Below are 26,503 nucleotides of genomic sequence, written 5' to 3'. Positions count from 1 at the left end.
GGCACGAGCACCATACAACATAGCATGGCAATTTCACTTTTTCGACTTCTTCTTAACAAGTGGTTCCTCATCCAGAGTGACTTTTTTTTCCATTTACCAAGCGCCTGTAATTGGTTCTTCCGTAACACTCACATCTCTACACATAGCTCTTTAATTAAGGAATTTGATTTACCATTTTCCTCTTTTTCTTTAGGACAAGTTTTGCTACTACACAGACTACGCCAAATCCTTATTGTTCCCCATACGAACGGTAGTAGTTATTCATAGCTTCCCAATTAGAAAAGGACATTCCAACAACAGGGGTGGCTATAGCAGAACCTTCTTTCCTCCTCGTAGGGATCGTATACACTTCAGAAATGTTTGCATTCAACCACTACCTACACCATTACCTACACCCTCTCCTCCAGATGGATAGCCTTTGTCGCCACGTGCATCTTCTCCAACAACTACATCATCCAAATCCACACAAACAATTTCATCATTGCTCTCATTAAGGTCACCATCATACCCATGAAAACTTGCTCGTCCAAATCATCTCCGGCATCCAGTTCCTCATCATAATCATCGTTCGTTTCATACTCAATACCACATCCATCATCAACGTGTTCTTCATCCACATCTTTATATCCATCTTCATCACCTAATTTATCACCTAGTTCATCACCTAGTTCATCACCACCTTCATCACTAAATAAATCACATTGTTCACCCAACACGTCTTTATCTACTTCATTATCAACCTCCTAGAATACCCTATAAGTTTCAGTTACTAGTACACATGATTAATCTAGGCTAGTACAAATCTACTATACCAAATACCATTAACTTTTAGAAATTTTATTTTGTTTGGTACAAATACTTATATAATCCTATAATTAACAACGTATAAATCTCATCATTATTAAACATTAAACCCTAAATCATTAACCCTAACATTCCAACATTAATTAATGTTACAACATTCCAATATTTATTTAGCATTAATTACTGCAATTAAAACAAAAAAAACAACATAAACATTATATGAAAAAATGGGATTAATACACTTATTGCCTACACTAATTAATAAGATTAATCATCAAATTCCGAGGATATTATATGAAAAAATTGGGATTAAATTCTGGATCTTTACCTGGTCTAACTGTAATCTTCTCCTCCTGCCGCCCACAACTGCGTCTTTATCCAATCACAACAAAGACGACACAACAATTGAATGAGATCCGTACTAAAATATCAGGCCAGATCTCTTCAACTGGAGAAGATGAAATACAAAATCAACAGATTTATTCAACTGGAGACGATGAAAAATCATGCGAATTGGAAGAACATTTATTCACAGATTTATTTTAGGGAACCGATGTTTTTGAAACTTTGTTGATGAATGGGAAGAACAAATATTTGAAGCAACTAAAGAAGAAGATGATTTCTCAAGATCAATTAATGATTTAATTATTTTGTGGAATATTAACTTCGTCGTTTTTGCCGCCTAAGAATTGCCCACTGAACTTTGGCGCAATTGCCAAATGTTACTTCTCTCTCTACATTTCACTAGGCGCCAGACCAATTTTTTTTTTCTCTTTTTTTTCCAGCAACTTTTGCCCCACTTTTGAAGATATTAATTTTTTAATGTGGTTATATCATTTCAATTAAAACGTAAGGAGCTGATTTGCTTTAATTAAAAGTAGGAGGACTGCTTTGCACATAAGATATAAGTCTTGGGGGCTTATTTGGCACAAAGGCCTTTCAATGGGATAGTAGTTATAGACTTATAGCCCAAGACTTTCTTTACGGAGTACCAACAATTCCAGACAAACTGGAAAAACAAAACTGCCTAGTAATCTAAAATTGGGTACTCAAACAGCGCAATACAAATCAATAAAAGAAAAGATGGCGGGAATTTGTTGCTCCACCCTGGGCATTGTTTCAACATCTTACTACAACTCCAGTGTAATAACTTCTTTAATCTCATATTTCGATTCAATAATCTTTATCCTTCTGCTTTTGAATTTCCCAAATTTTGCAGATCACTAATATCACCAGATGCTGTAATAAAAAGCCATCAACTAATAATAATTCAAAGAAACAAAAACCCCGACTCCTTAAATTTGCCGTTAATGGACTCACTGAATTCCTCAGGCTTTTCTCTTCCGTCAATAATAACAGGTTCCCAATTTTCGCTCTTTTTTAATTCCATCCTAATTCAGCATTTAGGGTTTTGATTCATTGTTTGTGTTCATTTTTTCATAGGAATTATTGACACCACCATTCCCAACTGCGACCGGTTTAACGGGTTTAAATCCCAATAGTTGGGATTGTTCTTACTTAATCGAAAGTTGGGACCTTTTGGAGTATACCGGCTACAGTTGGGAAAGTGGTGTCGAAATTTCCTTTTTCTATGATAAGTTAGTTGATAATATATATTTTGTAGAATGGATATGGTGGTTGGTAAAGGGGAAGATGATTTGATCATTTCTGGGGTGGATGATGTTCTGGGTATTCTCAAGTCAGATTATGATAGTGCCTATTTTGTTACAGGTGAAGTTTTTCTTTGCTTTGTGATTTCTTACAGATTTTACAGTTCTATGAGTTATGAAGTTTGATTTAGGGAAACCTTTCCTAGAAAATGCTGAATTATATGGAACATGTAAACACCACTATTTTCACATTGTTGTTTTAGTGCACAATCGTAACAATTATCAGTTACAAAAGTTGTGCTATTAATCATGAATTATCGAATGGTATTATTTTGCTCTTGAAATTATGGTTTTAAGTTTTCTGATTCCCAAGGATGACAGGGATTAGGGTACTATAGTGGTTGAGCGTATATGTCCACAACGAAGCCTGTGGTTATCTCTGGAAACTCATGTAGTCTTCGTATGCGTGACGGTTCATATATTCATAAGTGATACTTGCATATTTTCTGTTCATATTGATGACTTATGTGCTATTTTCTCATCCTTCATTTTTTGCCTGCAACTGGTTGGTGTCATTCTTGGAATGATCATTGATAGTTCGTTTGGTTCCTTAGACACACACCAACTAGAACTCAGGTCTATATGAGAGCTGATAACATTGTTTTGTGGATGCAGGGATTTTTACCTCTTCAGTTTATGTCGAGGATTGTCTCTTTGAGGATCCAACTATTAAATTTCGTGGTAAATAATGTAATTTTCAGCCTCTTGTAATAAGTGGATAAATGCTTTATACTTTTCTTGCAGTTGTGTTTGACTTTTGCTTTGAGCTATTTATTTTTCCATGATGTATAAAATAAATTTGTAGGTGGAGGTTTAAACGGAAGGGCTTCAATTCAAGTGAATCACTTCATTAACTTAATGCCTCTAACATGTCATTTTATGGGGTTTAAATAGATCTTGTCTTGTTTTTAGTTCTGTGAAGAACCTGTTTCTTGTAGACCCTCGATCAGCTGTTACCTAGACTTGGATACGGCCATATGTTGTTACATACTGCCAATGCAGGTAATGGAAAGGTGAATAATTGATTGAAAAGGCTATTTACTTATTTAGTGACATTCTATCCCCCATGAATTTTAAAAGTGAAGTTATACTTCGTATTTTAGTGATACATTAGATTTAGTCTATGCACCAAAAAACATTGGATTTAGTCCATTTGTTCCAAAGTTGCGAGTTGGTTCTAGTCATTCTAGTTCTGTTAAAAGTGGACTTGAATTACCATATTAGAGCCTTTTGCTTGCATTGTAAACAAAGTACTATTTTTCTCAAAAATGTCCTTTCTTCCTCATGGTTTTTGGGGGTATGAATCAATTATATGAAATAACTTGGCTATTTCGTTTTATGTTAACCAGGTAGAGAGTTGTATTCACGTAACTTGCAGTTGCTGGTGCCTTTTTTTGAGCAACCCTCTATTGTACTGAAAAGCATTGAGAAGGTATTACTTCCTTTTTTGGTTCTTGTAAGTTTGTAGTTTCTATTTCAGTGATAGGTTTCTCTTCTTTGGTTGATACTTTGTTTGAGCAAACCTCTCTTATACTTGAAGGAATGATGTTTCTACAAAAGGCACTTCTACACATGCCTTTTCCTATTGATATCCTAATAAGGCCTTTTTGCATTGTGTCAAAAGCAACAGGACACTGGAACTTTTCTCCACTGCTTATTCTTTTAAATCACTCCACTCGCACCTTGAATGATGAATCTTATGGTGCACTTCAAGGGGTTTTCTGTATCATGTATTCACTTAGTTAGATACCCAAAATGTAAGATTCAGTTCATGATGCAGCCTAGTACTCTAGTAGACACCAAGTCCTGTCAAAAAGATTCTATAAACAGAAAAATCTAGTAAAATAGCATCTGAGCTTCAGAAAGACCAAACTTATGATCCGAAATTGAAGGCCAGATGGAAATATAGATACCAAATGCATCATTGATAGGAATTAGTATACTTAGTTTAAGTCAAACAAAATGGTGTGGCGTTCCTATTTGGTGGAAAACTTGAATCATCTCCGCTTGGTTTAGGTCAAAGTATCTAACCGCATATCAGAAAAAAGCAATGTGTAATCCGTGCTCTAAGCTTCCAGTTATGTGCTAAAAGAAATTAGATAAAAAACGAAAAAGAGACTTGAAATTGTTTGGAGGTAGTAATTTTGTCCTTTAATATCTAGTTGCTTTGTCTTGTAATTTCTTTAACATGATGCTTTCTCTCCTAGAGTTTCATCTGTTTACTGTTTTCTGAGCTGACATGTATGTTATTAATGAACTTCTGTTGTGTTGCTAATGATGACATCACTCTTCATACACAGGGTGCTGATGATGAGAGAGATTTTGTATTGGCAAATTGGAGCCTGAGGTGCTTAGCTTTTGCTATTAAATTGAAGTTTCAGGATTTACCTAACTATGGTGAATTAGTGATCCCTTTCATGCAATGTTGCTTCTTTTATGGGCAGTGGGGTGGAAATTTATCTATTTATCTTGTGCCAATATAAATCAACTCAGAACAACTTTTCCTATTGTCATATCAGCGAGTTTCATTTCTTTGTCATAACAGTATTCCCATCCCCTTAAAATGATATCAATAATGCTGCTGTGTTCATATGTGATCTACTCCAGTTTGTGCAATTTTTGGTCGTATCAGATGGTCTTGAAACGTTAATGGTTTTAAAGACTGCTGCCTGGTAATATAAGGGGTTACTTAGTTTGAGGTAGAAAGTTAATGAGTAAGTGAAGTATTTTAATTCTTTTGAATGCTATTCCACACTTGTATAGTTATCTGTATTGATAAGAGTCCTTATATCTCTTTCCTTCTTTCTCAATGGTGGAAGTCTTGAGGATATGAATCTCTGCAAGTGACGGATACATGATTTTGACCAGGACTGTCCGATATTTCTATATTGTTTCTAGTATGAAAGGGTCAAAGGGAAGTATCAATTCTATAGAATAGCTAATGGTTTGTTTCCAACACCGGATGAATGAATTCCTATATGTAGTTTGTAATTGCTACTTCTAAGTTCGAGAGTTTTTGTAAACTATGAGTCATTATCTATTTACGGTGGAGTTAAAGATTCATTACTCTTTGGCTTATTACGCTTTCCGCTCCTTATTTGGATTTGAAGCAGCTGACAGTCATTATGTGGCAGATTGAGGGCTAATTGGAAACAACCTCTGTGTTGTTGTAGGGGAAAATCTGTGTACATCTGACCTCCCCTATGCCAAGGGCGGAAGCCACTTAAAAGACACTGGAGTGTAGTGATCTTGATGTAACTTATGTTGGGTCATTTTAACTGAAAGATTTGCAACTCATTTTATTCGGGATTGGATGATAGTTAAGGACATTTGAATTATAATTGATGATTCAGTTATTTTTCAACCATGAAATTTTCCAGCTAGCCTGCCAGTTAAATCTCATGTCTCAAACCTCTGTCTATCTAATGTTTCTTGTGTTATAAAAGAATGATTAGCATCTGATGGTAGTGTAACTGTTAATTTAGCAGAAGCATCTAGATGTTCCAAGTGTTAAGTTTTTTTGTTTGACTACTTTGTGTTTTCGACTGGATTTATGTCATAGATTGTTGGACTATTTACATACTTCTTAGATGCTATTATTTTCTTGCTTTATTTATTTGTTTCACTTTATGTTTCTGAAGGACCTCTTTAAAGCTTCCATGGAGACCTCTGATTTCTATTGAAGGAAGTACAGTCTATGATTTAAATGACGAATATAAAGTAAGTACGACGTATATCGATCTCCTTTTACATTTTAGAAGAAATGTCAGATTCAAATACCTTAAACCTTTTGTTTATTATCATTAAACAGATTGTCAGACATGTGGAAAGGTGGAATATTTCTGCTGTTGAAGCAGTTGGGCAGATATTCACTCCTAGTTTCAGAAGACCTATGGATTGAACATAATTTTTTTGGGTGACAGCCGTTTTCGAGCAACAGTTGTCAATTTGAAAGTTGTGAGATCTCTGTCTTTTGTATGAGGTAATAAACCTAATGGATTATTCATTTACATAATATTAACCTTTATTGTTTCATGATATGATAATAGTTGAATGAGAAAATGGAAACCTTCTGGTTGTTCTCTCTATAAGTGATTTGGTCTTGGCAAGAGTTTTACTTGTAGTTGTAGTTTTTTCACCCCTTAAATAACATGGAATTGAAATAGCCTTGGCCTTAGGGCCTCGTATGGAGGATTCTCGCTATTATACTGTGTGTATTACATATTTATATGCAAGTCGTTGAGAAAGGGTCATCCTGGTCAGGCTGATGCCTTTTCTGCCAGGAACTACTGTAGCCAAATAACCTTCGTGGGCTGTGGCTTGCTTAGGTTGTTGTAGGGATTCTTTTCTGGTGATTAAAGATGAAACTACTCCTTTCTAAATCGTTTGACTAGTTCACAAGTCTGTCGTACTCGATGAGCATTTTGATTAGCACAATCTTTTGCCATTTTAATATCTCTACATTCAAATGGGCCAGCTGCTGGAAATTGAGTTAGAATTTCATATTCACCACCTTCTCTTTTTCATTTGATGCAAATTTGGATATAAGAATAGCTTACTGTTGCCCATTTCCAATGGAGTCAAAGATTCATTTGTCTTTTGGTTGTGGATGTAATGGACTAAATCAAAATGGCTATTAAAACCTCTTCGCTTCCTTTCCATGAAGTAGAAGATGGTTGTCCCGTTGTCGTCCCGTTATTGCTTTTGGGTCAATTGGAAACAACCTCTCTGCAATTGCAGGGGTAAGGTTGCGTACGTCCGACCCCCTTACCCCGCTTCTTGCGGGAGCCTCTTTGAGGCAATGGGGTAATGATAATGAATGAATAGCTTACTGTTTTGAAGGTTGGATAGACTAATAGCTTTTTTTTCAAGGTTGGATAGACTAATAGCTTTTTTTTCAAGGTTGGATGTGTTAGCTGATTCTTATACAAACACATCTGTTAGGTCCTGTTTGGCAAATACTACGTAGGAGATATCAAGTTTAACAACTCTGTATTAAATAGTACTACCTAAGTGTTTGGAAAATTAGCAGTTTGTTTATTGAAGGCATTAAATTACATATGAGGAGTTTAGTACATTTTGTTTACAAGGTAGTGTTATTATCGGTTATAGGGGTAATTGTTCCGTTCAATATGCTCCGCTTATTAGCATATTGGAAAAGAATGGATTCACACTAGTCTAATCATCTGATTTACTCTTTACCAAAAACCATACTACGTATTTGGTGTCAAATCTGCTCTATTGGCTTCAATCAACATTTTACCAATCACCCCCTTAATTTTTCACACATTTTCATCGCAGGGATTAGTCTCACTGATCAGATATTGTTTCTACCGCATAAGGCTGTATATGAAGCTGAGCAGTGCAATTCGTTTCTCCAATGGTTTGTTCGGAGAAAAAGTAAGTGTATGAAGATTCCTCGAAGCATATTGTTTAGCACAGAACAAGTATTAATGTGATGTTGCTTTTCTTTTTGCATCATAAATAGGAAAATCTATGTAAAAATTGCTGTATAAAGTCTGTGCTGTGTATTTTCTTCCTATCCTAGCTTTAGTTTGTGTATAAGATGATGGTTTAGATATGGCGATAAAAGTTGTGGCTTTTGTTTCAAGGAGTTGTTGCAGATTAAGTAGCAATGAGTCGGCAGATAGGAACCGATGTTGAAAGTTGTAACCTCGAATAAAGTCCTTTGATACACTCAGTTGCAGTGAAAGATGATAGTGTGTGATGCACATAAAAAACTTGTTGTATGACTGATATAAAAATAAAACCAAGGTTTTCGCCGTTCTGAATGACTTTCCTGTGCTTAATCTTGTGAAATTAGAGGAAGGATTTGTATATTTTGTCATCAGTAATTGGTGCTGACTGCTGACTGCTGACTGCTTCTTGCTGGTTTACTAAACATTGACCAGAGAGTGCAATTAGAGTTGCAGTGCAATTAGATCAGTCCAAAGAGGAAAAACAAACACTAACAGGAGTACTAAGCACCCAAGAAGACTACTCTCGATTCTCCGCCACGATTCTAGGCCATGCTACTTCACTTAAGTCCTCAAATAAAATGGCTTGAAGATCCTTAACATTTTCAATACACCGTAGTTAACTAATATGCGACTCGATTAGGAGGGCTTCCGAGTTAATCTCAGTGATTGGGAATTTTCCCCTAATCAAATGGCAATGTCGTAAATTAATGTTTATTATATTACAAAAATTTCATTGAATGCGGGCCCCAAGTACAATCACGTGTCATTAATGTGGGCCTCATGTACACAACATTGCATTTTCGTATTACATCAACAACTACATAATATGTCAACTGCTAATATTATACAATCAACACTTATTAGTACACCATAAATAACAATAAATACACTCAATGACTTACAATTAAACAATATTGCGTTGTAGTAATGTTATACTATTAATTTGCAATTAATAACTACGGAGTATAAATATCGGTCAACCGATTGAATTATACCATTTGTGATTTAGAAAATTGCATTTGATAAGAGAACTTTCTCAATCAATAAGATTAACTCGGAAATCCTCCTTGACTAGCTTCCCCGTAGCGCAATCGGAGCAAGTGACTGAATACCTGTCATGAAAACTACCTAATAAGTTGAGTACTGTAGTAAACTAGAAGTATTACTGTAATAGGAAAACAGCCAAGCAGTAGTAACATAATTAGTTGCATTTGGTCCCATATTATTGACAAAAAACAAACAAAAAAAGGCTACTTGAAGCTTTTTCGAATTTGGATTTTCTTCACATCCAACTGTCTAATTGAAAAAGACTACAACCTCCTCCCCAAAAAAATAAAAAGTTGGAATGATAAAATAAAGAAAGTGTTGAAATTTTATTATATTGTATTAGATTAGAGTATAAAAATATGATGGTAGTTGCTTGAGAATCCAAGGTAGGAGAAAAGGTTGCATCATCCATGCGCGGCTGCACCTCTCTTGTAGAGCATTCAACTACTAATCATTTTGTGGCTCTTGTGTTTTCTATATTTGGTGGGCCATCTTTCCCTCTTTCTATTTTTGGATCTATTCAATTACTCAATTTTGTCTACTTCATTTCTATAACACCCCGTTAGATTCTTCAAATTAGGTGAACTTAATATAGTGTAACAACTAACTAGTTCTTCTAAGTTCTTAGGCCCTGTTGTTTTAAGTTTTATTTGGCTGAAATGAATTGAGTTGAATAGAGTTGAGCTAAACTGAATGGAATTGAACTAAACTGAATTGAATAGAGTTGAACCGAACTGAATTAAACTGAATAGAGCTCAGCTGGACTAGATTGGACTAAATGCTACTGAATTAAAGTCCAAAAAAACAAGGTCTTAGTTGAACTCAACATAGTCTAATACTGTTTATGTGTTTCTAAGGCTTTGTTCGACATAACTAGCGAAATTGTTATCTTTTAGCTTTCGAATAGCTGGTCGAAAACTATTAATCAGAGTAGTGGATAGATGTCAAAGTAGTTGTTGATAGTAGTAAGGAGAACAGTGGGTAGAACCGTAGAACAACTATTTATGGTAGTAATTATGCCTCATTTTTGTTAACAAATGCCAATTTTAGTTTGGTTGTGATAATTCGAATGTTAATTTTGGCACTCCCGTTGTATCATATCTTTCATTAAACAAGTTTAAAACGTTACCCGCCTTAAAGAGCAACTTCAATAGTTGTAGTTAGATACTTGATTAGTCAAAATAGAATGGAAATATCGGAAACCCAGTAACCCACGTAGGTTGAGAAAATAATGATGATATGTTGGAGTAACAAAAAGTTCCCTTGTGAACTAAAAGTGTAGAAAACATTGGTGCAATATTGCTTTCATTTGCTTTATGATAAGGTCCAACACTAATGTATTAGTGTAGTACAGAGTACAGACTACTATTCTGTAGTATTTTTTTGTTGCTGAATATGCTCATCGATGTTATCATTTATTCTTGACTTTTGAAAACAAATACCCTCGACAAAAAAGTCCCGGTAAATTCTTGAATCCGATTCCAACAACTGGCTGTGGCCTTTGTGGATACGATTCCGTTGATCAAATTTGATCCAGGCCATTGTAGACTATCAAATACGGAGTACTCCTATAATTATTAATTGCTCACTACTAATTGGAAATTCTCCATAAATCAGCTTTGCTTCGTCAACACAATTACGTTCATCAAATTTGATTGAGACCATTGTATGAGTATAACTGTATACCCAAAATTGGAAATTGGAAATTGGAAATTGGAAATTGGAAATTGGAAATTGGGACGTAAAGCAATGTTTATTTGGAAAACAACATAACTTATCCTTGATGAAAAATTCAACATATGTAGCAAAACTAAGTAAACTCTTCTTTCTTTTGTACGGGGAATTTTATTCCAAGTTTATGGAGAAACATACCATTTCAACTTTACGCTCAGCAATTAGAAGAATGCAAATTCTTCAAAATAAAATACTTCATCAAACCCTAAACAAGTACAACAATAAACTGTACACATTAGTACATTACAATCCACCCTGCCTTACGAGACTTTCAACCACAAAATTTACCGAAGAAACTTGGGTTCCAACCTCAACATAACCCCTCAAAAATAAAAATATTAAAAAACAAAGAATTAATCTCTCCTCCATGCATACAAAACCAAAGAAAAACCACCATTACCGCCGCCACCACCACCAAAGCTACCACTCGACCGTGTTGTCGAAGACGAACCCGAAGAACTCCTCCCACAATCACTACTCTCCTCCGCCCACTGCAACACACTTGAACAAGACCCGGCTGGGGACAACGCTGTCCCCGGCGCCGGTGAATTCTTCCTCATCAGCTTCTTCTCCGGTCCCACCATCTCCGGCCATACCCCACCTTCACCCACCTGAAACACAAACACCCCATTTTTCTGCGTACCCATTCCATTATTGTTGTTGTTATTGACCCAGTTTAACACATCCCAATAAAACTCCACTCCTACTCCATCAATCACCATCCTCTCATTCCCTCTAAACTTCCACGCTAATCTTTTCACGTTCACTTTCACCTCTCCGTCGAACTTCACCTTCAGCGTCCCGCCAGAGCATTCGATCTCGATCGAACGAGTCGAACCCAATAACTCAGAACGCGTAGCGTAGATCCTACGCCCGAATACGTGCTCCCTCCGTGACAGTAGCGTCGACTCGCCCGAGTCATGATCGGTGACTCGTCCACGCCGGGTAAACTCGTCCTGGAGATCCCCCAGGAAAAACTCAACCCGCCCATTGCAGATCAATGCGAGATAAAATCTCGACTCTGGCTCGGCCGAGTTCGGCTGAGCGAACTCGGCACGAGTGAAATCATAATAAAGTTTGACCTTAGAATTACCATCATGTTGCTGAGCATGTGTTTGGTTAAGCTGGATGGATTTGGACCCAGACCGGGTCCGGAAAATAGAGAAAGTAGAGGGTTGGAGAGAAACCGTAACCGTGAAAAACTCAGGAGCATGGATAGTAAGGGAATGCGAGTAAGGTGTTCTTGACCAGGTGAGTGTAAGATAAATCGATGAGTCAATCAACCGAGTTTGGTATATACACGTAATAAGCGACTCTTTTGACGAAGTGTTTGTTGGTACATTTTTGCTTCTACTAGAAACCGGACTCCCCGGATTACTGAAACACCCTTGAATCATTTTCTTCGACTTCCGTTACACTACAACAAACACGTGTTTTACCTATCGACTACTACAAGACACACGGTTTTACCTATCGAATTTTCCGATCGACCAAGGCAACCTTAGGCTAGGCAAAATTTGAATTATTTTGGGGTTGGGATTTAATGGTAGGGGACGTTATGAGCAAATGCAATGGGGAAATGCAACAATATGATTGAAAATTGAAAGAGTGATATAATGATAATAAGTAGGTGTTGGAAATACGGGGTAAAATGATGAGTTGGGTTCCAAGTTGGCTTGATTTGCGGCAATTTGATATTCTCTCACTTATACTCTACGAGGTGAGCTGGGGTGCACTCTTGGGACTGTATCCAAATTTAGAAATCACTAATAAAAATACTGTTAGACTTTGAATTTCTTTTCTTGCTAGCTAGCTACCTTGTCAAATGACCAAACCTTTATCTAAATTATTTATGTGGGACCAATGGGTCATGCTTTGCTTTTAAATAGTTTGTCTTTTTTTTTTTTAAACAACCTTTTAAATAGGTTGGATTTTGCAAATTGTGACTTTGATAATAAAATATTATGCACATTTATGTGATAATAAAAAGGGAAATATTCTAAACCTAAAGATTAAGATAAGACACCCAAAATGAAATACGTAAAAAATAAAAAGGGACTTGTGTTCTATTCAACTTATTTGATCTGAATTTATCTGAACTTATCTGAACTTATATGAACTTTTTTTTTTTTGAGGGGGAACTTATATGAACTTATTGGAACTTCTTGAAACTTATTGGAACTTATTACTAATAATATTAACAATAATAATAATTATAATAAATAATAAATAATAAATACTACCTACGTTCCTTAATGTTCTTTACGATTACTATTTGCACAAACTTTAATGCAATATTTTACGATTTATATATCCATTTCTGTATGTGAAAAAATTATAAAAATTTGATATCTTTAAAATACATAACGAGAACAATCTAACAAGATTTTACAATGATGACATTTTGATGTATATAACAGTGAGAAATTGAGAATCTACGGTCAAAGTTTTCATACTTTGGACACATATTCCAAAGCGTAACGAAAATTAAGGAATGGAGGTAGTAATAAATAATAAATAATAAAATAATAAAATAATAAAATAATAAAATAATAAAATAATAAAATAATAAAATAATAAAATAATAAAATAATAAATAATAAAGTAATAAAGTAATAAATAATAAATAATAAATAATAAATAATTATAATAATAAATAGTAATAATAATAATAATTATAATTATAATTATAATTATAATTATTATTATTATTATTATTATTATTATTATTACTCCCTCCGTATTTATTTAAGAGATACACTTGATCGGGCACAGGTATTAAGTAGAAGAATTAAATGAAATAAAGTAATAAAACAAATGGGGTTGGTTAGATATTTTAATAAGTAAAACAAGTGGGGACCATGTAATTTTAAGGAGTGAGGGGTCGGAGTGGGGTGTAGATAGATTACTTAATTAGATGGTGGGGTTGATGAGTTACTAAAAATGACAAGTGTATCTCTTAAATAAATACGGCCGGAAAAAGCAAGTGTACCCTTAAATAAATACAGAGAGAGTATTATTAATTTAAATAATAATAAATAATAATAATTATTATAATATTAATAATAATAAATAATAATATTATTATTAATATTGAAACTTATTGGAACTTGTTGAAACTTATCTGAACTTATCTGAACTTATTAGAACTTATTGGAGCTTATCTGAACTTATCTGAACCTGAAACGTATTTTTTTTAAGGTAAACAGAACGCACCAATGTTGAAATAAACTAGCTTTTAGTCCGTACATATTTTTTTAACAACAACTTTTGTGTAAGACCGCCTTACCGGAAAGACCACTTTGATTGGTTAACTAATTGGTTCAACTGGTTAACTAATTTGTTTCATTGCTTAACTAACTAGTTCTAATGCTTAACTAATAAGTTCAATTGCTTAACTAATTGGTTTCAGTATTTAACTAATTAGTTTCAGAGATTAATTAATTAGTTTCAGTGATTAAATTATATGACACCAATGTGGTCTTTTGTGTAAGACCACCTTATATAAAAGTTTGTATTTTTTTAATGTGATAAAGGAGAGGATGAAAGTTCTTTTCTCTCTCGCAGCTTTCTCTCTCTCTCTCTTTCTAGGGTTTATTTTCTTGGCCGTTGTAGACAGAAAATAGTCTAAATTCTTCGGAAATTAGACTATTTCCCGACCATTTGTCTTCAATTAATTTTTCTATTGTCTCTTAAGTTTAATAAATTTTCACCATATGGGCGGAGTTCGTCCTTGTTTGTTAGTCTCCCTGTGGTGTAGTTAGTTTTAGTTTATTTGGTTTGTCGTTCAATTGTAGTGGATTTATGTAAAATTTGTGTTTGTAAAATTTTATGCGGGATCGCAACATATATCAATTTTTCGAGTACATTCAGATGAATCAAGTGGAAATCATCCTCCTGGCTACAACAAATTGTTAGACCCTCTCTCTGAAAAGGCTGTATGTTCCAGCGTTATACACGGGGGACGTTTTACAGTGCAAGATCTATTCAACGACCGTAGTTTTGATGAAGGAAACATTTATTTGATTCAATTTGTCATGTACTTATTAGATCTATATTTCTGTTGTAGATGTCGTATGACTCTTTATATATTAATGAATTATTTTTCCTTTCAAAAAAAAAAGGACACGATGAAATACAAAGATGTTGAAATAATGATAAAGGATGAACGTCGAGAAACACGCTCCACTCCATGATATGGCAGACCTTCCCTTTTCCTTGGGTGGGCCCGACTCCATTCTTCTATTGTCCCACCTCGTAAAACAGTTTAAGATGTATATTGGAACCTACTGAAGTACTTATTTTATTTCAGCCTAAAATGTATTTTGCAAGGTCGAAGTAATAACCTATAAAACCAAATCAGATATTAATTTTTCCATAAATCTTTGCATTAATTATATATTTAATATGGTTTGATAAATTTAAATGGTGATTGAGGGTATTATAAACTATTCTATAGGGGAACACCAAAAGATCATTTACTAAAATGACCTCAAGATTTCCCTTATTAATACCAGCATTCTATGCTCGCAACGCGTGCAGATATGTTTAAAAATCTGATTGATATATACGCAAGTATGTTCTAACGTTTTATAAATTTAACAACTTTTATAAGTGTATTATCGATATCTTATGTGAACACCTAAGTGCTAAGTTATTAAACTAAAGTTGGATCATAATGAACTAAAATAATACTTCAATGACTTTCTTCTCTAATTTGTTAATTAAAACATAGTCCTATATACATGCTACACATTTTTAAAAGTACGTACATTTCTAAACATGTAAGAAAATTGATTTAAAGCTAAAGAAAAAATATACATATTCATATCAATAAAATCTATTTAGGAAATAATGTAATAACAAATTAACTAAAATAAACCCAAAAGATTGTATTTTTTTACTCGTTCATTTTTTTTGCTTTTTTTTTGTCGCAAAGTGCTTGTATAACCATATAAAATTAGGGTATGATTAAGAGTAAGACTAAGTTTAATTTTGTAATAAAAAATGTAAGATTGAAGAGAGGAATTCCCATTTTTTTAACTGCCTTAATAATTTCTTTCATGTTTGCTATAGGAATTAAATTAAAATTTTGTTTACTTTTGGTTGTCACGTGCATTGAAATTTCATTTTTTACAATATGACATTAATTATCAGTTTTTAGAATTATTATAATTAAATTAAATTAAAACTTATTAAGGGTATTATAGTCTATTTCATAGGGGGACACCAAAAGGCCATTTACTAAAATGATCTTATGAATTCCCTAATAAAATACATATATATATATATATATATATATATGTATATATATATATATATGCACGGGATGAATGCGAAATTATTAAAAACTTAAAATTGTATTTTTACTTAATATTAATGTATTGGCGTAAGCAAAGATCTTGTACATACTACGTGCAATTATACTCTTATAGTCTTTTCCACATAATCATAACTTACCATTCTTATGGAAAATAAATGCCATAATAGTTTCCTAATTTTATAGAAAGTACGTCAAAGATCTCCAAATATTACACCATAAAATTTTACACGTATGGGGATAGACCATAATGTTGGCACCAAAAACTTTCCTGATTTGTTATTGATTTTCAGTTTTTAAAATCAATAAATAATCTGATTTTTAAATCAATAAATAATTAGCTTTTTAATTGAATTTAATTGTGAATTTTAGAGGGTAATTTGTTAGGTTATGATTCATATGACAAAACATAAATCATGCGGAAAAACCATAAATCCAGGAAAGCATATTATTTACACATAATCATTTAGCATAGTTTAGATGCATACACTTTGTTGCGTGCCTTCCCTAGCTGCGCCCGAACCGAACAAGAACAAGTCTTTAGGACTCCAAGTGTCGTCCCTCCGTAGATAGTCCACAGCACGTCCGGATCCGCCTTAAGCTTGACCAACTAGGATCGCCCTTAAGGTACTTAGAATTTTCGGCTAGTATAGGCAATTGTATGACTGAATTTTTGCTCTCAAAAATCACTTTGAATACTTGAAATCTCTATGCAAAATAATGACCCTAGGCCTTTATTTATAGAGGTATGGAAAGGGAATTGTAATCCTATTAGGATACGAATTAATTAAACTAGAATCCTAATAGAATTCTTATTTAATTAATTCATCCTTTTAAGTTTAGGAATTTAATCATTAGTCGAAACCTGATAGCTTTAGGATTCGTATAGCACACCAACACACACGCACGCACAACAGCCCACGAGGGGCGCCATGCGCGCGCGCGCAGCCCGCGAGCTCGCAGCCCATTGCTGCGAGGCCCACACGCTGCCGCAGCGTTGGCGCGCGCTGGGCCTGCCTTGCGGTGGGCCTGGCGCAGCCTTGGCTGGTGCGTTGTGGCGCGCTGGCTTGCTGGGCGATGGCCCGGCTTCGTGCTGGGCCTTCGTCTGGCAGGTCTCGTCCGATGCTAATTCGTACGATACGCTTCCGATTAATTTCCCGATTCCGGAATTCATTTCCGATACGAACAATATTTAATATTTCCGATTCCGGAATTAATTTCCGTTTCGAACAAATATTTAATATTTCCGTTTCCGGAATTATTTTCCGATTCCGGCAATATTTCCGATTCTGACAATATTTCCGTTTCCGGCAATATTTCCGATTCCGGCAATATTTCGATTTCCGATAATATTTTCCGATACGTACCATGTTTCCGTTTCCGGCAACATCTACGACTTGGATAATATTTATATTTCCGATACGATCCATATTTCCGTTTCCGGCAATATCATCGTTTCCGGAGTATTCATTTCTTGCCTTGTGACGATCTCAGCTCCCACTGAAACCAAGATCCGTCGATTCCGAATATCCATAGATGGAGTATTTAATGCCATTAAATACTTGATCCGTTTACGTACTATTTGTGTGACCCTACGGGTTCAGTCAAGAGTAAGATGTGGATTAATATCATTAATTCCACTTGAACTGAAGCGGCCTCTAGCTAGGCATTCAGCTCACTTGATCTCACTGAATTATTAACTTGTTAATTAATACTGAACCGCACTTATTAGACTTAACATAGAATGCATACTTGGACCAAGGGCATTATTTCCTTCAGTCTCCCACTTGTCCTTAGGGACAAGTGTGCATTTCCTAATTCCTTTGTCGCTCGATGCTTGCTCTTGAACATAAGGTAAGAGTTGTCATCCTTATTATGTCCAGAGGTGTTCCTCGGTTTCAGAGTTCAACTGATCAAATAAACAGATAATCATAGCCTATGATTCATCCGAGCATGGCCATGCATTTCACAGTTTCTAGCTCTCCGAGTGGCCTTGTACAACTTTTAAGCATCTCATCCCGATTTATGGGAGGACAATCCCAATCTTGCGATCTTGAGATTAGACTTCGTTTGATAGGTGATTACCTGAGCGTTGCCTTTATAGCCTCCTTTTACGGTGCGACGGTTGGTCAACGTCAAAGCAACCAGTTCTCAAACAAGTAATCTCAAATCACTCAGGTATTGAGGATTCAGTGTCTAATAATTTTAATGAAATTTACTTATGACAGATTTTCATCTCTTACAGTAAAGTTTCATAGGTCTTGTCCGATACTAGTCTTCCCAAAGTAAGTATCTATGCAAATGATTATGACATTGCCATGTCCACATAGTTCAAGAAACAGAACTACTAGTCATCTTGCATTCTAGTCGTCTAACGTTTTCTATGCGTCCAATTTTATAGAAAACTCCGACCAGGGACCATTCTCAACCTTTGACATTCAAGTTCACTTGATAGACATTTCTTAGTCACAGGACTGGTCCTAACAGTCTATCTTGAATATTTCGTCAAATTGAAGGGACTCATCATTTAATACTAAACCAAGATTAAATGGAATATGAAAATATATTTCATATATGATAAATGTTCAACCCCATTGTTTAAGAACCATGGGCCTCAAAACCCATCTTTAAAACAGTTCATGGAATTTAAAGCTATGCTTGATTTCCAGTGCTACAACGTGAGTGTTGCTTCTCATTTGTTGCATAGGTTTAGTTATCACGCTTTGCCAATCTTAACATCCTTTTCATCGAATGTTCTTCGAGATATGATGATAAGAACTTTTGAGTATGTTTATTTTGTGATCTAGTCTTTCTTGCTACATTAGTGGTTCTACGCATTTTGCCATGAAGAACCATTAAGTCAACAGACATGTGATCTTCCCAAGTTCAATGAAGAACTCATATAAACAACTCTATTTTATTGCTTCTTAGGCAATAATTACTTTTACTTCAACTGTATAGGTTGCTAGTGATGCTTTGTTTGGATCTACTTATCCAAGCAGTTCACAGATATGTGGAAGACTTTCCAACTATATCTTAGAACATAGAAATTATTATTTTAATTTCCCACGCAACAACTCATGGTCTTCAATCCATGTTGCCATTTCAAAACACGATGCTCTTTAGCTCGTCCTTGTCAATGGTTAACTCCAAAGGGTCTTGCTTGATCCTTTGCCAGTGTTTATGCGTGTAGCATCAATATTTAGCATATCTTTATTTCCTTGAATCAAGAACTATTCCTATGTACCTTTTCAAGTACCATAAGTGTTCTTGATCTCAATCTAGTTGATCTTCACTTAGATCAATAGAGATTGGTATATGTTCGTCATGCCTAAAGTCATACGATACGTTTTTGGCGATCCTCATATTATATTATATACATGATAAATTCTTTTGCAGAATAATTCCCGATTGAATTCTATTCATGTAACTTTAGCTCATTCAGTTACAGTAGATACTGAATCCAACTAAATTCTTTGACATATAATATAGGTGAAGAATCTCATTAGATTCTTTGATGTTTAACTTAGTAAATGCTTATACATAGTTCAAACATTCATTACTTAGATTTATTCACATGGGTCGAATATCTCCAATGGAGTCTTTCGTGTTTGATTTAGTAAATGCCATTACTTAATCCAAAACATTAATATAAGATCTTTGTAAATAGATCTTAATACCCAGTATGTACTAAGTTTCGTCTTGGTCCATCATTGATGAATAATTTCAAATCTAAGTCATTAGCATTTGAATGTTATTTTACAATAGAGAGATATGTGTGTGATACACACAGGACCAGTTAAGTTTTTATGTACTCCCACTAAACTTCTTATATATCTATAAGAATCATGTACATTTTATGAAACTAAAATACTTATTAGCTTCACTAAAATACATTTCTAATTCCCAATTGCTTGCTTAAATTTGTACTTAGATTTCATAAGCTAGCTTTCTTTTTCAAGCATTTATTTGGATCCACAAATCCTATGACATACCATGTACATAGTTTATTCCAACATTTTATTGAGGAATTGTTTTGTCATCCAATTGCCATATGTACCAATATGCGATCATTGCTTGATTTATAGACTTGAGCATTACGATTATGCATGAGGTTTCAACACAATCCACGCCGTGAATTTGCTTGTAACCTTTAGCTACTAATCTAGCTTTGTGTGTGAACATAATTTCATGTTTGATTGTTTTTATCCTTAAAACAAACTTGCAACCAATAGGTGTGAAACTATTCTTGCAAATCAACAAAATTTCAATTTTGTCATCTAAACATTGAGTATGTTTTATGGCCTCTAACCATTTAAAACATTTGAGTCTATATATGGCCTCTAACCATTTTAGGGAATCTGGGTTTCGTCATAGCTTTCTCACAGGTTATAAACTCATTAATATATATCATAATAGTTTGACTGCAAGTTGTAGGTTTCTTCACTATCTAATAGAAGAATCGCATAGCTTTAGTGACCTGAACTCCATGTTTCTTCACTATCCAATAGAAGAATATCATAGTTCCAGTGACTTGAACTCTATGCCTACTTTGGGTATAGAACATCAAACAATAGAATATCAATAGCCACTTGAAAGTCCTTTGAATATTCTGTTCTCCTTGAAGCACTTGTAAAGTCTTCTAAGAGATGTCTATTCTTTAAAGCCACTTGTAAAGTCCTTACAAAATAAGTTCGGATTTTCTAAAGCACTTCGAAAAGCCTCCGGAATGTCCGTTTATGTTTGTTGTTCGCTTCGAAGACTTTCAAGGTTTCGAGGTCTATTTTCTCCCACTTGTCATTTTGGAAACGAATCTCCAAAATGACACTATTTCGAGCAAACAAACATTATGTTCTCAAAAATTCGTGGTAGAAACAATACCCTTGTGTCTCATTTGAATAAATCACAATGAAACATATATCTAGACTTGGGCCTTAGTTTGTTGAATAACAAACACTAAGCTCCCACTGAGTTTAGCAACTCTCTAGATATATTTTATGAAAAGTTATTCTGAAATTACTTTTCAATAGCTTTGACGAATTTGGTTTAGTTTGGTGGTAGTTGAGCATTTTGTTTTAGAAATTATAGGAAAAGTCTTTATGATCCATCATTGATCGAATCAAGTACTAATTGACTTTGATTATTCCAACTAAGATATGCCATATCTTATGGACCTAGATTGTGAAATTACAACACACAATCATTGATGATCATATTTGGTCTCAAGTAATCATCAACATGATCTAACCTAGATCTTTATGATTTCTTGCCAAGTGGATTTTATACTTCTGAATCTTTGAACTAGCCAAACAGATTCAACTTATATCACATTTGAGTAAATAAACCTATATTCACTCAAATCCATGTGAAATAATAAAGTCATAAAATCTTTCTTTAGCTTTGAACTCTATTGTCTAGGCGTTCTAACAATAGTTCATATCTTTTGTTACTTTCAACAAGTAAGACTAGTTGTCTTAAAATGATCTAAAAATCAATCAACTTTCAAAAGTCCATCAAAATAGAGCTTTTGAATGTTAACTTGTTGATATGGTCTAAGCAACAATGCCAAAGATAGTGGAACTCAAATCAAGGGGTTGATTTGAACCTAGTAAAGTTCTTTATTGTTAAAGAGTTGTTTGTTTTAATCAAGCATATTGACTCAACCCGTAATTGACCATTTCACTCAAATAAACAAACAAACATTGTTTTTGTTTTTCTTGAATGTGAGTCTTTCTGTGTTTGAAAAACAGAAATTTAGGTATGCTGATTATGGAACAAAATAGCCATTAAGTTCTAGCCTTGAAGGACTTAAAACAAACTAGATGACCCTACAACTAATGTAGCATTTCCATGCTTCATTTTTCACTTGTAGGCCATTAGTGTAGCCTAGCTTCCATTATTTGAGTTATTACCGAAGTAAGAACCTCAAGCGGTATATGATACCAAGGAAGTTTGATTGCTAGGTCACTTCTCTTTAAACATAAACTTATAGGTAGAACCGGAATCGTAAATTCCTTTCATTTGTTCCTTTGTTTTCCTATTTCTTGTACCCTTTCTTACAGTCTTAAGAATTGAATTCTCTAGTGTTGACTTTTATACTTTGTTAGACATTTCCAATGTCATTTTATCAAAGTTCTTACCATTTATGTTGAATATTCTGTTTCAACTAGATGATCTTACCAGAAGCTTCTAAAGTTCTCTAAGCATCGATCTATTCGAATGTCTAGGAACTAGACTCATTCGAGAATTAAATGGAAAAAGGATTTTAGGTTGTTAACCATTGGTAAAGCTGAGCGTTTAAACTCAATGCTTTATGATCTCAAAACTACATTGTATTTTAAATTCACAAGCACCAATCGGTATGCCATTCGACTTTGATACTCGAAAACAACCATAAAAGTCGATATAAGAAACGTACATTTTAAATTGCTCACTTTCTCTCATTTCCGTGAATCGTTCTTGGATTCACTACCAATCGAGGAAATTTACTGTTACCTTTCTAAAAGGATTTATTGCAGTGCAAGATATTCAATTATAAACAATAATTAAAACATACATTGAAGCATGCAAAGTCTAAACATTTATCATGAATAATAACTTGAAAATTAAAGCAATCATGCAATTCAAACAAGTTATTAGCATTTTATTCGAATTTTATGTTCCGGCAGGTGTGAATAAAATGATTCAAAGATCCTAAAATCATTGAAGAACTAAGCACAGTTTGTCGACTTAATCCTAAAACATCTTAGGTAAGCAAAAGCCTTTTGCTAATAGTCTAGAAACTATTCTTGGTTGATAGGTACGTCTAAGAACTTATTAGGTAAACCTATCGATTTTGCCACGACATAAAAGGACTCCTTACTTATATCGTTGAGTTTCACCAAAACTAACATGTACTCACAATTATTTGTGTACCTTGCCCCTTTAGGACCAATAAGTAACACCTCGCTGAGCGAAAACTATTACTAGATTGATGTAAAGGATATCCAAGCAAGTGTATATTTTGGCATGACACCTTTTAACTCAATTTTTAAGTTTGGAACTTAAGGCTCTTACTATGTTGGTTAGATTTTAAGTGAACTAAAATCCTTAATCATGCAACATAATCAAGCTTTTGATCTCATGCATTTTAAGACATATTTAAAAGCAATAAATAACTTAAAAAATGCTTAAGATAAATGTGATCTAGTATGGCCTGACTTCATCTTGAAGCTTTAACTTCAAAGTCCGTCTTGAAAATCTCCGTGGGAGGCTCCATTTTCTTCAAATAGGATAAGCTATAATTAAAAACTAATTACAACTATTTGATGGTACGCAGACCATATTTGAATTGAAAAACAGCTTTGGTACTTTAGACCAATTACATTCAAATTAATGGTACGCAGACCATATTTTCTATCCTATTTGGGCCATACTAGTCACTTCATAACCTGCAAAACAGTACATATACAATATATACCATTCACCCATTCATTAACATGAATGGCCCACATAGCTGGTTAGTAAAACACATTATGCATCACGTAAACATTTGCAGCAATTAATCAAGGGCACCAATAATCTACAAATTATTCAGTCCTTATTAATTCTAATCAAGTTGTTTTAACCTTAAGGATTTGTAGACCTAATCAAGAGTTTATGACTAAAAAGGGCTCCCACTTAAACCAATAAATTCATATGCTTTACTAATTTTAAACATAAAAATGTATTTCTAGTCTAACCGGAAACATACAAATTTAATTAAAATTTAAAGCTCATATAAATTTATAATTGAATCCAAAAAGTTTAATTTAATTTCACTCGTATTTAAATTAATTCATGATTTTAATTTTAGTAAAATAATTAGAATAAATAAAATTTATTATAATTACAATATTCAAAATTAAAATCCAAGAAAATAATTTAAATTATTAATTTTAAAATTAATTAAAATTACGTAAACTGAAAATTTCAAATTAAAATTTCAAAACGATCTAATCGCAACGCAACAATCCCACGCAACACACGCCCATGGGCCACACGCACACAACCATCGCTGGCCATGTGCGCGCATCCCATGCGCTGCGTCGCATCGCTGCTGCTCACCATCGCAAGGCATCACGCAAGCTGGTGCTCGCTGCGCGCGCCAGCGCTCGACGCAACAAGCATGCTGCCGCAGCCCATCGCTGGGCGCAGCGCTCGTCGCACGTCGCAACAAGCAAGCTGCTTGCCATCGCTGGGAGCAGCGCTTGTCGCACGTCGCAACAAGCACGCTGCACGCCATCGCTGGGCGCAGCGCTCGTCGCACGTCGCAACAAGCACGCTGCACGCCATCGCTGGGCGCAGCGCTCGTCGCACGCTCACTAGCGCTCGCTGCGCGCGAGGCTCCGCATGCTTGCGCGAGGCAGTGCGCGCTGTGGCGCAGCTCGCTTGCTGCCCACACGCGACTGCTCGTGCCTTGCTCTCGCCCTCGCCCATTTGCCCATTGCACACAGCCCACGACACAAGGCAGGGTTGCTGCCTTGTGCTCGTGCACCATGGCCTTGCTCATTGCATTCGTACCGCATGGGCGACGAGCTCCCTTGCTCGTCGTCACATGCCCGCACTATACAACACCCCTTAAGGGTAACACGTAGCGTCCATTGCTTTGTGCGTGCAAGTTATATGAGCGAATCGCATAAAAATTTAAAATTTATATTAAAAATTAATTACAAATTAATAAATAATATTAATTTCATAATTTTAGGGCGAAAAATCGAAAATTTATTATTTAATTGATTTCCGATTAACATGGATTCAAGTCTAGGTCATAAAAATTTAAAATTTAACATAAATTTACAATTTTTATGGTGGTTTTTAATCATAGGTATCTAATTAAATTATAACTAATTATGAAAATCAAATTAATTCTAAATTATTCCAATTTTCAACAAATTAATCATAATTACAAATTAGATTGCATAATTAACAAGGCTAGGCATTCAAACTTGTTAAACATATACAGTAGGTCAATCAAAAATTCAAGATTTATCAACAAGAATCGCAAATATTTAATTTAACATCTTAAATTTACGAAATTTTGCATTCGAAAAACTAAAACCTCCGAAAAGTCATAGTTAGGCTTCGAATTTGAGAATTCTGGGTTCGGCCGAAAAATACTCTTTTTGTCAAAATTTTAGAATATGCCTTTTACATGCGATATTGACACAAAAATCACTCGATTTGGATGAGTAACGAAGAAACTGCCGAAAAACTGCGTACGTATAATTAAATAAACGCAATTTGCAATTAATTAACAATTACGAAAATTAATCACCCCTTTTAATTCTTGCAAATTTGTAATATTTAACCATGTTCATGCAATTTAGATTATGAAAATAATAAGAGGCTCTTGATACCACTGTTAGGTTATGATTCATATGACAAAACATAAATCATGCGGAAAAACCATAAATCCAGGAAAGCATATTATTTACACATAATCATTTAGCATAGTTTAGATGCATACACTTTGTTGCGTGCCTTCCCTAGCTGCGCCCGAACCGAACAAGAACAAGTCTTTAGGACTCCAAGTGTCGTCCCTCCGTAGATAGTCCACAGCACGTCCGGATCCGCCTTAAGCTTGACCAACTAGGATCGCCCTTAAGGTACTTAGAATTTTCGGCTAGTATAGGCAATTGTATGACTGAATTTTTGCTCTCAAAAATCACTTTGAATACTTGAAATCTCTATGCAAAATAATGACCCTAGGCCTTTATTTATAGAGGTATGGAAAGGAAATTGTAATCCTATTAGGATACGAATTAATTAAACTAGAATCCTAATAGAATTCTTATTTAATTAATTCATCCTTTTAGGTTTAGGAATTTAATCATTAGTCGAAACCTGATAGCTTTAGGATTCGTATAGCACACCAACACACACGCATGCACAGCAGCCCACGAGGGGCGCCATGCGCGCGCGCGCAGCCCGCGAGCTCGCAGCCCATTGCTGCGAGGCCCACACGCTGCCGCAGCGTTGGCGCGCGCTGGGCCTGCCTTGCGGTGGGCCTGGCGCAGCCTTGGCTGGTGCGTTGTGGCGCGCTGGCTTGCTGGGCGATGGCCCGGCTTCGTGCTGGGCCTTCGTCTGGCAGGCCTCGTCCGATGCTAATTCGTACGATACGCTTCCGATTAATTTCCCGATTCCGGAATTCATTTCCGATACGAACAATATTTAATATTTCCGATTCCGGAATTAATTTCCGTTTCGAACAAATATTTAATATTTCCGTTTCCAGAATTATTTTCCGATTCCGGCAATATTTCCGATTCTGACAATATTTCCGTTTCCAGCAATATTTCCGATTCCGGCAATATTTCCATTTCCGATAATATTTTCCGATACGTACCATGTTTCCGTTTCCGGCAACATCTACGATTTGGATAATATTTATATTTCCGATACGATCCATATTTCCGTTTCCGGCAATA

The 26,503-nt window shown here is 34.9% G+C and overlaps 2 protein-coding genes across 3 annotated transcripts; one reads left to right on the top strand and one right to left on the bottom strand.

Moving 5' to 3' along the window:
- Positions 1–1,762: 1,762 nt before the first annotated feature.
- Positions 1,763–8,085, top strand: LOC110797890 (uncharacterized). 2 transcript variants are annotated; one of them, XM_022003015.2, is made up of 9 exons: positions 1,768–1,947; positions 2,024–2,163; positions 2,429–2,535; positions 3,090–3,155; positions 3,824–3,906; positions 4,775–4,821; positions 6,116–6,194; positions 6,286–6,456; positions 7,776–8,085. In XM_022003015.2, exons 1-8 carry the CDS (start codon positions 1,888–1,890, stop codon positions 6,373–6,375), a joined length of 672 nt encoding a protein of 223 aa, XP_021858707.2. In that variant the 5' UTR covers positions 1,768–1,887; the 3' UTR covers positions 6,376–6,456; positions 7,776–8,085. The 2 variants fall into 2 exon arrangements, with proteins under 2 accessions (XP_021858708.2, XP_021858707.2); XM_022003016.2 differs by lacking the exon at positions 7,776–8,085 and having other exon boundaries at positions 1,763–1,947; positions 4,775–4,871; positions 6,286–6,355.
- A 2,716-nt stretch (positions 8,086–10,801) lies between these two features.
- LOC110797889 (uncharacterized) lies at positions 10,802–12,609 on the bottom strand. The gene has a single exon (XM_022003014.2). The coding sequence runs from the start codon at positions 12,130–12,132 to the stop codon at positions 11,089–11,091; it is 1,044 nt and encodes a 347-aa protein (XP_021858706.1). The 5' UTR covers positions 12,133–12,609; the 3' UTR covers positions 10,802–11,088.
- Positions 12,610–26,503: the final 13,894 nt, after the last annotated feature.

This window comes from Spinacia oleracea, chromosome 4 (assembly GCF_020520425.1).
Source record: "Spinacia oleracea cultivar Varoflay chromosome 4, BTI_SOV_V1, whole genome shotgun sequence".
Classification (NCBI taxonomy): domain Eukaryota; kingdom Viridiplantae; phylum Streptophyta; class Magnoliopsida; order Caryophyllales; family Amaranthaceae; genus Spinacia; species Spinacia oleracea.
Note: the sequence above shows the minus strand (reverse complement) of the source record. Positions and strands in the feature narration are given on the sequence as shown.

Bases quoted from the DNA above. Each gene is read 5' to 3' on its own strand.
- LOC110797890 (XM_022003015.2), top strand. From the start codon at position 1,888: ATGGCGGGAATTTGTTGCTCCACCCTGGGCATTGTTTCAACATCTTAC. The intron at 2,536-3,089 runs GTGAAGTTTTTC...TTGTGGATGCAG, and splicing joins TAGTGCCTATTTTGTTACAG to GGATTTTTACCTCTTCAGTT. The intron at 3,156-3,823 runs GTAAATAATGTA...TATGTTAACCAG, and splicing joins TCCAACTATTAAATTTCGTG to GTAGAGAGTTGTATTCACGT.
- LOC110797889 (XM_022003014.2), bottom strand. From the start codon at position 12,132: ATGATTCAAGGGTGTTTCAGTAATCCGGGGAGTCCGGTTTCTAGTAGA.